Genomic DNA, 13568 nt, shown 5'->3' with positions numbered 1-13568 from the left:
TAGCTCATCCAGAGTGTTGGGTCTTGAGTCTCTCAACGTTCTCTTCACAATATCCCACAGATTCTCTATGGGGTTCAGGTCAGGAGAGTTGGCAGGCCAATTGAGCACAGTGATACCATGGTCAGTAAACCATTTACCAGTGGTTTTGGCACTGTGAGCAGGTGCCAGGTCGTGCTGAAAAATGAAATCTTCATCTCCATAAAGCTTTTCAGCAGATGGAAGCATGAAGTGCTCCAAAATCTCCTGATAGCTAGCTGCATTGACCCTGCCCTTGATAAAACACAGTGGACCAACACCAGCAGCTGACACGGCACCCCAGACCATCACTGACTGTGGGTACTTGACACTGGACTTCTGGCATTTTGGCATTTCCTTCTCCCCAGTCTTCCTCCAGACTCTGGCACCTTGATTTCCGAATGACATGCAGAAATTGCTTTCATCCGAAAAAAGTACTTTGGACCACTGAGCAACAGTCCAGTGCTGCTTCTCTGTAGCCCAGGTCTGGGGAATGCGGCACCTGTAGCCCATTTCCTGCACACGCCTGTGCACGGTGGCTCTGGATGTTTCTACTCCAGACTCAGTCCACTGCTTCTGCAGGTGCCCCAAGGTCTGGAATCGGCCCTTCTCCACAATCTTCCTCAGGGTCCGGTCACCTCTTCTCGTTGTGCAGCGTTTTCTGCCACACTTTTTCCTTCCCACAGACTTCCCACTGAGGTGCCTTGATACAGCACTCTGGGAACAGCCTATTTGTTCAGAAATTTCTTTCTGTGTCTTACCCTCTTGCTTGAGGGTGTCAATAGTGGCCTTCTGGACAGCAGTCAGGTCGGCAGTCTTACCCATGATTGGGGTTTTGAGTGATGAACCAGGCTGGGAGTTTTAAAGGCCTCAGGAATCTTTTGCAGGTGTTTAGAGTTAACTCGCTGATTCAGATGATTAGGTTCATAGCTCGTTTAGAGACCCTTTTAATGATATGCTAATTTTGTGAGATAGGAATTTTGGGTTTTCATGAGCTGTATGCCAAAATCATCCGTATTAAGACAATAAAAGACCTGAAATATTTCAGTTAGTGTGCAATGAATCTAAAATATATGAATGTTAAATTTTCATCATGACATTATGGAAAATAATGAACTTTATCACAATATGCTAATATTTTGAGAAGGACCTGTATTCCAATAAACCACAGTGGAAAGAGTGAAGGAAAAAGCTTCATTTAAAAGATATTATTCTTAACAATCAAGAAAGACAAACTTCTTCATTTAATCATTTCTAACATTTAAGATTTGTAGGTGAGGTTCTTCATAAAGGTTGTAAAAAACAACAGAGGTTTAGCTGATTAATGAGATTCATTTACTAAATATAGAGCATTTAGACCAAGGGCCCCAGGTTGAAAAAAATGATAATGTCCTATTCCTGGTCAAACAAGGACAATTTTATTTCTACTTTTGTGTGTGCTAACAAGCTGTTTGGTTAGCTATGTAATTTAATGATAACATGTGTTAAGGGTTTATTCAAATGTGCATGTTTATGAAAGCTCAGAGCTCTAGGAGTGGTCTGAAAAAAAGGCAGTGAATAATAGCATTAAATAGATGACATCCAACCCTGAAACCATTTGATGCAAGAAAGTGTGTTAATGGCTCAAACACAAGTCATATCATAGCCGTTCTGTACGTTGAACAACGAACAGATATTCAATGTCAACCTGAGAACACAGTTCATTAAAGCAAAGAATGGTAAACTGTAACAGGCTTCTTTCAGGTGATTGGCAGCAACAGGTGAGGGAGGGGTAGTATTGTATTACTCTGTTCTCCACAGAGTCTAAGAAAACTAATCACTCTGGTGATTTTTCTTGCATCTCATGAGAATCGCTTTAAACCACGAGAATAGCATGATCTCTTCTCAGAATTTCAGCATTTTCTATCCCTGAACTTTAAAGAAACAGTTTCAGATTCATAAAACTTTGATTCTACTTATGAAAACACAAAAAGGGGACATTTTAGTTTCTGTTTTTGGAACTGGACCATCTTAGAATTAGGCAAAAATGAAAAACAGTACACGAAGTGGTCAAAAACAAACGTAATTTTTCAACACTGATTAAAGGTTCTGATCGTGTAAAACTTTTGCTCTATTTGTGGAAAAATAAAAATTCTTAATTTCCCCCTGAAATACTGATAAAACCTAACCCTGTCTTTGAATTGGCTAAACGAAGAGGAAGCAGTGGCTGAGAGGATTGCTGCTTGCGTGCTTCCCAGCTTGTGCATCCTGACTGCATGTCAGTGACCACAGTGTTCAAGTTATTCCTCAGGGAGCTTTGTGGATTCCATTTGGTAGATTTAGTTCAAGCTGCTTCCAAAAGAGGCTGATGGGCCAAAAAAAACAAAACAAAAACAGCACAGGGAACTGAAACATGGCTCCAGATGGTTACACATGGGCTATTCAGAGGAAGAACGAGCAGGGATCTTTTCTACATTAATTATGGAGAAATTATTAAAACAATACAGTGGCTTCCAAAAGTATTAACACACTTCTTAATACATTTTATATTTCCTCACAACATAGCCACCAACCTCTAGGTGATTTATTCAGATGTTTGTCATGGTATACCACAAAGTGGAGCATAGCAGTGAAGTGGAAGGAAAATGAAACGTTTTAACAGAAGAGTGCTAAATGTGGCCTTCATTTATATTCAGTTCCTCTAAGTCAGCACTTTGTAGGACCACAGCAATGTCTCTTCCTGCTTTGTCTAGAGACTGATGTTTGCCCGTTTCTTGCAAAAGAGCTCAAGCTCAGTGAGATTGGATGAAGAGCATCTGTAAACATCAATTTCCAAGTCTTGCTGCAGATTCTCAATTGGATTTAGGTCTGGAATTGGCCTAGGACATTTTAGCACCTGGATATAAATTATCATGTACCATTTAATTGCAGCTTTGGTTGTATGTCTAGAAGGTGAATATTCATCCCAGTCTCAATGATTTTCTAAAAGGTTTTCTCTTTGGACTGTCCTGTATTCATCTCCATCCATCTTCCCATCAACTCTGACCAGCTTCCGTTTCCCTGTCAAAGAAAAGGATTCCCACAGCATAACACTGCCACATCTGTGTTTCACAGCAGGGATTGTGTTTTCCGTTTTGATCTAACCTGACCAGAGCACCTTCTTCCACGTGTTTGATGCTTACACCGTGCTGCTTGAAGCAAACAGGAGGTCTTCTGGCATTCTTCTTGCCAGATGATCACCAAATGTTCTCTAACAAACCTCTATGGTTCCAAAGTAAAGCTGAATTTATTGGGATTAAATTACACACATTTGAAGTGTTTTTTTTTTGTTTTTTTTTTAAAACATTATGACTTCTAAAGAAAACAACCTGCTCTGGATTTTCTTTAGGGGCATAAGAGTTAAGGTGACGGTATATATAAGCTGCATTTTCAGATGTTTATACCCGAGAGATTTTTATGCTGTTGTACTTGTGTTTTATTATGTATCTTTTATTTATTCTGTTTTGTGTGCCTATAGGTCAGGTCTCCTTTGGAAAAGAGAGTTAAATAAAAATAACAATCACAGTTTGTGTAGAGGCTTAAAACGAACAAAATAAACTACCTTCAGTGGTTTATAACTTTTCTTTTGTAGTTCAAACATAATTAAAGAGACTAAATCCACATCCCTGTTTATACTGACCATAATCGGGTCTCCTCGAACTGCGTGCAGCCTGTTGGTGCTTTGAAGTAGTGTGTTTGGACTGTTAGAGGAATTAAGTGTGACAGCAAAATAAAACATTCATCTGCGTAAATGTGGCATAACATAAACGCCAACAGCAGGGGAGCTCTGGGTGTCCCGCTATGCCTTACACACCGCTAAGAGTCGAATCAGACCCAGAAAAATGACTTGATGAATAGAATTTCAAAGCACATTTTCACGCATAGAGGGTAGAATGGATGAAAGGAGAGAGAGTGAACCAGGTAGGCAGTTTTAAAATGAGACAGTACAGAGGGTCTCAGGAGAGATTTTCTACAACCCGTGCAGGTGAAGCGGGAAGAAACCCAGCTTCATGCCGTCTACAAAGGCATCACTCGGCTTTAAAAGCATATAACATGAAGGATCAGGGAGTTTTAAAGTGAAAATAAAGAGTAGAGAATGTGAGAAGAGGGGGCTTTTACTCACCGATGTACTCAAAGACGAAGACGACGAAGAACGGCGTGACCAAGTCATTGATGCCTTGCACGTAGCCGCTGGCTGGATGCCGAATGGCCCAGATAAACAAAATCCGCTCAAATATCTTTAACAGACAGAAACAAACGCTCAGTCAAAACAATAGCTTATAGAAGGAAGGCAATTAGATCACACATTCTCTCTAATAAAGAAAAGAAACAAGTGGATTTTAATTGCAGTGAACCCAACAAGCAATTAGAATGCAGTGTTTCCCGTAAAATTGGAAAGAAACATGGGGTAAAAAATATGGAGGCTGTGAAATATGTCTTTGCCCAAATGGCCAGAGAACCCTTTAATTAATGTGGAACGAGTAATTACAGAACAAGCACACTGGGAAAAAACATTGAACACATTTCAGAGCTCCTGCTGTGCCATGTGACTGGGTGCCAATATGTCAAACAGGCACCATGTTCGCTTAGTTTTTGCTTTACTTCACTTTAAAAAAAAACAAATAAACACTGCAGTGTTAATTAGTACAAATATGACTGGAAGTGTTTTAGTAAAGCAGTTAGGTTAGGAAAAGGCAAAAAACATTTCAAGCCCAATGATCTGGTTAAGGGGAGTAAAACTGGTGGTGTGTTAGTGAAGGGCAGTAGTTTTTGACATGGTTACAAATATTCCCCCTTATACTACATGTCCGGCAGATTGTGTTTGTGTTCACAGTTAATTTTATCCAAAACGTAGAAAGAAATGTAATTTGCTTTTTACAGTTGTTAATAGAAATGCGAATCTGTTTAATCTGGAATCAGTTTAATTACTTAAAAACATTTCTGATTGGCCACCAGCCACAAAGTCCGATCGGTGCATCTCTAGTTAGTGAAGCATAAAGTCCCGATGAAGAAAACAACAGGATTCCCCGAGAGTCAGGGCATCCTGTCAATAATAGGGCTGAATATCTAAACAGTACTTTATTTGGCTTTAACACCGCCATGCACCACCTGACAGTTGTAGTTCCTCAGCTGAACCTTTGGATCACAAACAAAAGAAGAAATGCCCACTTTGAACCTCATTTCCATGCTACTGTACTCCTCCCTCTCAGTGATTCGGATCCTCTTTCTCCCTCTCTTTCCCCCCCTTTCCAACACTTTGATTTTTCTGCAGGGCGAAGACTTCCATTTTTGTTATGCGGGACTGTTTAATGCTGTCAGCCAGAGTGAAATGAAGAGGGTTTGATGCTCAGCTTGTTTTTCTGGTGTCCAAATATCTTTCCACCCCTTCATCAAAAAGAACTCCCACTTCTTGATGTAACCCAACCCAACAAGTCCTTTCATGGTTTTTGGGGAATATGCCATATGTGTAACATTCATATTACTCATTTTATTTTTGACTTAATATAACAGTGACCTCAGACGGTAGCAGATCTCTCTCTCCTGCTCTTTTCTTATCAAAGCCGCATCCATCAAACAGGGAGAGGTGCTGGCGATACAAGGCTAAGTGGGTAATGGGACTTTCTTTTCATACAGCCTCCAAAGCTGACATGCATATTTCACATTGGCAGCTACACACAGAGCCATATTTGAGTGAACCAGCACCCTTTGTCGCTGTGCCTGGAATGAGCCATCTTATTGTTTGTGTGCTTAAAAAAAAAAAAAGAAAGAGACATCAAAGTTCTGCTAATCTCACATTAACCTCAGATTCTTCCAACACAGCATCTGCGGGACAGGAAATCGGCTTTCCCTGTGCCTTCTGTGTCAAACGGTTATGGCTTCATTCCATTAGCTCGAGACCCAAGGACCAAGATAAGGCTAATCTCAAAAGGTAGAAAGGAAATTATTTCTCCCCCGAAAAAAAAATTGGAGTCAAGGATGAAGGATCTTCATCGATGTCTTTTACACAAACAAGAAAAATGAGAAAAAAAATTCTCCAGTGGTTACCAATGCTAATTAGTTCATTAGAATAATGCACCTTCTTTTTAATACTTTTATTTAACGTTTTGCAATAACTTTAAAGGTTCTTTCTTTTAATAATAAATGTATTTAATATTGTCTATTTACTTATTTGTGGCAGCCTATTATCACACGTTTGTTTTGCACACAAAAAAAGCAGAGCGTCTGTGTGGTGAAGCCAAAAAACACATTTACAGTAGCGGCTCACAGTGCAGAAGAGATGTGAGGGATTCATCCTTATCTGATCCCATTTCCCTCCTTACCTCTGATTACAGCGAAGCGTTTTTAACCTGTACAACACAGAGGCAGTGGGAGGTGTTGCTGCCTGAGGCTAAGCGTGAACTAAAGAGCCTGAGCATTGAACCGAGCCTGTTGAATGCTTGAGTTTCTCCTCGATTTTACACACAAGTATTTTTTATACGAGTGTATTTGTGTTTAACAGGCTCGCTCACACCTGTGTAGAGGTGTACATAGAGAGCAGCCTGAAGTGCTGGCCTCCTCATTAGCCTCCACCTCATTATGGGGATTTCTCTTTGTGTTTACTGTTCTCGGGCTCATATCTACAACAGGCCTTTGGAGAAACTGTGAATTAATAAGCTATGGAAATAAATGAAATCCAGTTGGTTTCTGTAGGAAGTTGAATTTCAATGCTTTACCATTAGAGCTGCTGATCCATATTCATAAAAATAAAACGGTCATGTTCAGTTTTTTAAAGATTGTGGAAATAATACTGACCTACAAATATGCACAGATTTTTGTTTGCACCTCTGGTAAGGATGTGTAAAAGGAGCTAAAAAACTATTAATCCATTGCTGCAGCAGCATAATCTCACACATATTGTTTTTTTTAAAAAGGGAAAAAAATTCCAAATTAAGGAAAAAAGGTTTCTAGAAGCATGATTACTGTATCCCTAAAATGCTTTTAAAGGGCAGGTATAATATTCATCGTTTTTTAAAGGAATCGTGTCATTTTAACTGCCTTTGTAGCCACACCGCTTCTTAAATAACAGGAAATGAGAGCCATACTAGGATTATGACATGGATCCAGCGTCTGATGAACTATTGTTAATGACTGTTTACTTGATTTAATAAACAAGAATAGTGGATAACATTGGATGTGAAGTCGCTAATATTAGCGAGACATGATGAAAGACCCAGATGTGTGATAAAAGTGGGTGAGTTTCATGAAATTATGAATGGCATTCTCCTTATCCATCTAAAACTAAGTCTGACGCAGAGTCTTGGCTTCTAAGAAAAGGACAACACAAGGCGTAGAGACACAATATACAGGCGTTGGACAATGAAACACCTGTCATTTTAGTGTGGGAGGTTTCATGACTAAATTGGACCAGCCTGGTAGCCAGTCTTCATTGATTGCACATTGCACCAGTAAGAGCAGAGTGTGAAGGTTCAATTAGCAGGGTAAGAGCACAGTTTTGCTCAAAATATTGAAATGCACACAACATTGTGGGTGACATACCAGAGTTCAAAAGAGGACAAATTGTTGGTGCATGTCTTGCTGGTGCATCTGTGACCTAGACAGCAAGTCTTTGTGATGTATCAAGAGCCACGGTATCCAGGGTAATGTCAGCATACCACCAAGAAGGACGAACCACATCCAACAGGATTAACTGTGGACGCAACAGGAAGCTGTCTGAAAGGGATGTTCTGGTGCTAACCCGGATTGTATCCAAAAAACATAAAACCACGGCTGCCCAAATCACGGCAGAATTAAATGTGCACCTCAACTCTCCTGTTTCCACCAGAACTGTCCGTCGGGAGCTCCACAGGGTCAATATACACGGCAGGGCTGCTATAGCCATACCTTTGGTCACTCATGCCAATGCCAAATGTCAGTTACAATGGTGCAAGGAGCACAAATCTTGGGCTGTGGACAATGTGAAACATGTATTGTTCTCTGATGAGTCCACCTTCCGGGAGAGTTACGGTGTGGAGAAGCCCCAAAGACGCATACCACCCAGACTGTTGCATGCCCAGAGTGAAGCATGGGGGTGGATCAGTGATGGTTTGGGCTACCATATCATGGCATTCCCTTGGCCCAATATTTGTGCTAGATGGGCGTCACTGCCAAGGACTACCGAGCCATTCGTAAGGACCATGTGCATCCAATGGTTCAAACATTGTATCCTGAAGGCGGTGCCGTGTATAAGGATGACAATGCACCAATACACACAGCAAGACACGTGAAAGATTGGTTTGATGAACATGAAAGTGAAGTTGAACATTTCCCATGGCCTGCACAGTCACCAGATCTAAATATTATTAAGCCACTTTGGGGTGTTTTGGAGGAGCGAGTCAGGAAACGTTTTCCTCCACCAGTATCACATAGTGACCTGGCCACTATCCTGCAAGAAGAATGGCTTAAAATCCCTCCAACCACTGTGCAGGACTTGTATATGTCATTCCCAAGACGAATTGATGCTGTATTGGCCGCAAAAGGAGGCCCTACACCATACTAATAAATTATTGTGGTCTAAAACCAGGTGTTTCAGTTTCATTGTCCAACCCCTGTATGTAACTGACTGGTTATGGGACAGCCTCGACAGAAGCCTGGAGTGGGAGATCGACAGCCAGACCATCGCAGTCGGCTGTCCGTGTGCGTAGTGATGAAGCATAAGGGTTCTCAGGTTAAGCGAATGTGATGTTCAACATGGTTTATATGACGATAAAACCCCTCTAACAGCAACGTTAATCGACTTCATAAACAATCGTTCTATCTTAAACCTTTAATTTTTCATGCAGAAAACAAGGTGTTAGTGTGGGTGCTTGTTCTACATTGGGGTAAAATTTGAGAGAGGCTGGCATCACCTCGTCTAACAAGGAAGGTGGGTGGGGGTATAAAGTATAAGTGTCAGGGTTACCAGTAATTGCTGTACTTGTGATTTTGTTAGATTTGATCTCCTTCACATTGATTACAACATAATTAAAAGGTTCGATTCATCAACATTTTTCAGATTTTCAAGATTGTGCTGCTACACAAATGAATAATTTATTTCAAGGTTTTTTACACATCTGTACCGGCATTCTGACTAAAGTGGCCAGTTCTGACACGACCACATGACTGACTGATCCAACTGCTGCAACAGTGACAACCCAGGAGTAAAAGGACATTTTCATTTCAGAAGCACAAACAAAGCACAACAAAAAGATTTGAGTGGTTTCCATGCAGAGTGAAAAAGTTCAGGGTTATCTGATTCCATGCATGCCTGAAGGATTTCTATGTTTATGCTTTTAATTTGTGCCTTTTCAAATCATGCAGTGTTTCAGAGTGAGGGTTTTCCCATTATTACGTCGCTTTTTTGATCTCCAAATAGGAATTTTCTCTTACTGGGCTTAAAAAAAAAATAACTAATCCAATTCATGGGATTTTAAGTAAACCTGAAGTCCTCCATTGACAGCCTTAGCGAGTCTGCCTAACAGCTAAAGGGAAAACCCTCCTAATGTGAGGTGATGTGTGTGCTCCTGCAGGGGTCTCACCTCTTGGACAGAAGCTTGTTGAAAAAGAGGAATAAGAGGATTAGTTCTCGGTATGTCAATGTGAATCTGCGGGGAGAGAAAGAAAGAGAGCGAGAGAGAGAGACAGAGAGAGAGAGAGAAAGACAGGAAGCAATGGGCAGGTTAGCACAGATCTGGCCATTACAGACAGTGACAGAAACAGAGCAAGAGCAACAGTTAGTGGATTGGTTCTTGATTGGAGTCAGACTGGGGTTTCAGTGCTCTGAAATGGAAAGCAGCTGTGGTCTTGGGTATGCAGATGGGTGCCTTTGCATAATGGGATGTCTCTGTGATGCTGTGATTCTGTGCATCTGTGTTTGTGAGACCACGATTCCACCATTTCAGACCGTCTACCCCGGCAGACGGACAATACAATAGGCGGACAGATTCGTCAGAAGGGAGCCAGACGGATGCAGGGCGGCAGCTTGAGACGGGCCGGCTGAAACAGTCCGGAAGCAGGTGTGCTCTTGTTACTCAGGACTGGGGATTGAGCTGTAGCCACAGTCCTGGACACCTTACCTCCATCACCTTTGGCTGCAGCACCAAATGTTCAGGGCTCATCCTAGGAATGTCTATGTGGATCTGACAGCAACATGGAAAGGAAATGTATTAGAGACTCGAACCAACATATAGACAGACCCAGTGTTTACAAAGGAGGCATAACGGTAACCCTTTTTACATTTGATGACGTTAATATCACAAAACAATATACGTTATTCAAATTTTATGATAGACTAGTGGTTTCCAAACTTTTTCTTCTAGTCTATCAGAACGTTTTCACAGTTTTTTTTTTACTGTGTAAAAATATTCAACTTGCTATCAATAATTTAAAAAAATGCTTTTCTGCACATTGGGTCATTCATTTATTTATTTTATTTATACTGGACCTCCCCTGCAGTGGCTCTGGTATCTCAGGTTAGTGTCTGTACAGCAATTCTCAAGTATTGTCAAGGATTCTCAATTAAAGTGAGATCTTGACTTTGACTAGACCATTCTAACACATGAATATGCTGATCTCTGTTTAGCTTCATCCATGTTACCATGAAGTCTGACCGGTGTGTCTGTCCCAGCTAAAAAATAAAAAACATCCCCACAGCATGATGCTAACCACCACCATGTTTCACTGTGGGTATGATGCATTCCGAATGATGTGCACTGTTCGTTTTTCTATCACACATATACAACAATAAGTTTAATTTTGGATTTTAACTGACCAGACCACCTTCCACATGTTAGCTGTGTCCCCTTAATGGGTTTTTGCAAACACCCTCCAGAATGAGCTGGACAGTGTCCCCAGAAAGAGGGGTGGGTCCAGGAGGGGTGCTGGTCTATAGCATAAAATGTGTATACTTTGGCAAGGCACTTTGAACTGCAAAGTGTTGGGAACAATTAGTCTGTGACGGATTAGCTCAAGCATTCCAAAACATAACAAAAAAAGAAAATAGAGAGATAATCGTGAGAAAACTTTAAAAAAAAGAACACTGCCATGTTTCTAAAGCATGCAATTTTAATTAAAAAAAACCCAAAAAAAACAAATTCATGTTGTTATCTACAGCAGGTGGTCCAGGAGGATTATTACTGTGCTTACTCTTAGCCCCAATTATCTCAGAATTATGTTACCTTGCTGGCATTTAAAGCAACAAAATGAGCTTCTGAAGGGTCACAGATAATGCATGTATCATGTTGAGTCAAAATTATTACATTCAAAATCATACACCAGCCAACTTCTGAAATATTGCTCAAGTATTGCATTCAATGTGTTGCTTAACTCTGCAGTGCTTTTAATGGTGATTTAGTGAGAAATAACATGCCTATCCCTGACACGCCATGAAACTGCTGGGTGTTATATCTTCAGCTTCCAAGAACCCAAAATAAATGGCTGGACTAGACAATATATATCTCTTTTTAATATGCTAAAATTCTAAACGTAATAAAGCGAAAAACAGCTTTGACATAATGTCAACTTTAGTTTAAAATTTGACCAGGTTACCTGAGCCTGAATCTTCAAAGATTACCACTTTCCAGGTTAAGTTGGCAGAACTAGTCAGTCAAAGGCCTAATCTGTGGTCAGCTCAATGTAGGAAAAAGAGCAAGAGGTAGTATCCTTTCACATTTTAGCTTCTTGTCAGGTACTAATTAAATGAATAAATGAATTAAATAAATTTAATAAATCATGCTTGACATCAAAAATAAAAAAATAAAAAATTTACATAGTAATTAGATTAAGCTATAATCTGGTACAGCACATCAAATTTAGGCGATACTCTGTCCCTGTTTAAAAGTCAGTCAGTCATCTTCTATACCGCTTCTTCCATAGTGGGTCGCGAAGAAGCTTGTGCCCATCTCCAGCAGGGAAGCAGGGTACACACCCTGGACAGGTCGCCAGTCCATCGCAGGGCAACACATAAACAACCATGCACACTATCATTCACACACCTAAGGGCAATTTAGATTGACCAATTAACCTAACAGGCATGTCTTTGGACTGTGGGAGGAAGCCGGAGTACTCGGTGAGAACCCACGCATGCACGGGCAGAACATACAAAGTCCATGCAGAAACTCCTGATTATATTAGATAAAGGTTGTTCTGTCCCAAACCTCAGACTCAAGTCTTTAAGGCATGAGTCTAAGTCAAGTCTTAAGTTTTCATTTGTTGCAATTTAAGTGAAACTCAAAGTCTGAAGCCATTTTCACCATACACTAAACTGGGATTAAGTGGCATTTTGCTGTCTCCGTGTCTTCTTTAAAAAGGACTGATGTAGCGGGGCAGTGGGTGGGCGTGTTGGGGAGGTGGGTGGTGGTGTTCAACTCAGTAGGCCTCTGTAACACCTCTGACTTGCAAAGTGAGGTGGTCAAAGTGTCGCACCAGATGGTTTGTACAAAGGAGAGCCGTGTTGTGGGTCAAAGGTCTGATGGAGTGATAAGCCAGCTGCAGAATTTAAAAACATAAACAAGACTCAGCAAACTTGTCTGATGAAAGGAGCAAAAAGGTAAAATACATCAATAAATTTTCAAGCATTTGCTCAACCAACAAAAGGATGGCTACTATAAGTTCAGCTGTCCCAATTGCTTTAAGAAGAACGGTGTGGGCACTTATTTTATGCCTAGTGCCATTTTCAATGCTGCTCCACGACTCCTGTCGTCCTGCACTGCCGGCCATATGTCTGAAAGCTCACTGTTGTGCCGGACATCGCTGTCTCCACTTTATGACTAACCAGAGGCAGCCCCGAGGCAGCTCGTCTTTGGGGTTTATGACAAAAGATCTTTGGTGAAAGAGGCTCCATCTTTACCAAGCAGCTGCTCGTTCATGACAAGCCATCTTATATCATCCATACATCAAAGGTTATTTGTGTGTTCATCGAATACCAACAGAAAAAAACATGGTGCAACAAGTAACATTTTTCCAGAAGGAACAAGGACTGCTGTGAACTTGCACACCAACATTCTCAAAGTTTTTCAAAAACAAAATCTTGTGTCGAAGACAATTCTATCGTACAGACAGAACTTTAAAAGGTCCTCCATTGGAAGCAAGAACTTCCACAGTGGTTACAGACATGCTTATGTATACAAGCACAAGCTGCTTGGGAATATTTCCAGGTATAGTATACAGGTATACATATAGAAAATATATGGACAGACACCGCAGGGAGAGATGGATATTTAGAAGATGATGAACCAACCAGGAAAGATAGATCCATTCAAAGAAACATCCAGGCACTTTGAGAAAATCCATCCTTGAAAAACCGAAACAAAATCCAAACTTATGCACACAGAATTAAAATATATATTTGCAAACATAATAAGGCACAAACCAAAACTGCTATAATCTGGCTACAAGACGTGATTCAAACAATCATCAAAACAAAGTGTGCCAGCTTTGTGCCAACTGTGACGAGGAGATCTATGGGAAATTGGGCCAAATATGAAAAATGTGTGTAGCTTTGTGACTGACAGCCCACTTTG

General features: G+C 40.7%; 1 protein-coding gene across 5 annotated transcripts in view; it reads right to left on the bottom strand.

Moving 5' to 3' along the window:
* The window catches only part of tbc1d22a (TBC1 domain family, member 22a), a 166749-nt gene that overhangs the window by 103939 nt on the left and 49242 nt on the right, over positions 1-13568 (bottom strand). For 3 of the 5 annotated variants that reach the window (XM_047389883.1, XM_047389887.1, XM_047389888.1), the window contains exons 8-9: positions 9588-9653; positions 4157-4271 (exon numbers count right to left, since the gene is read on the bottom strand). In XM_047389883.1, coding sequence (XP_047245839.1) covers positions 4157-4271; positions 9588-9653 — 181 coding nt within the window. Of the gene's footprint in view, positions 1-4156; positions 4272-9587; positions 9654-10124; positions 10188-13568 lie in introns of all 5 variants that reach the window. The other 2 variants (XM_047389884.1, XM_047389886.1) reach the window with 2 other exon arrangements.

The sequence above is a fragment of the Girardinichthys multiradiatus genome, chromosome 17, assembly GCF_021462225.1.
Source record: "Girardinichthys multiradiatus isolate DD_20200921_A chromosome 17, DD_fGirMul_XY1, whole genome shotgun sequence".
NCBI classification, from domain to species: domain Eukaryota; kingdom Metazoa; phylum Chordata; class Actinopteri; order Cyprinodontiformes; family Goodeidae; genus Girardinichthys; species Girardinichthys multiradiatus.
This window is presented reverse-complemented; position numbering and strand designations above follow the sequence as displayed.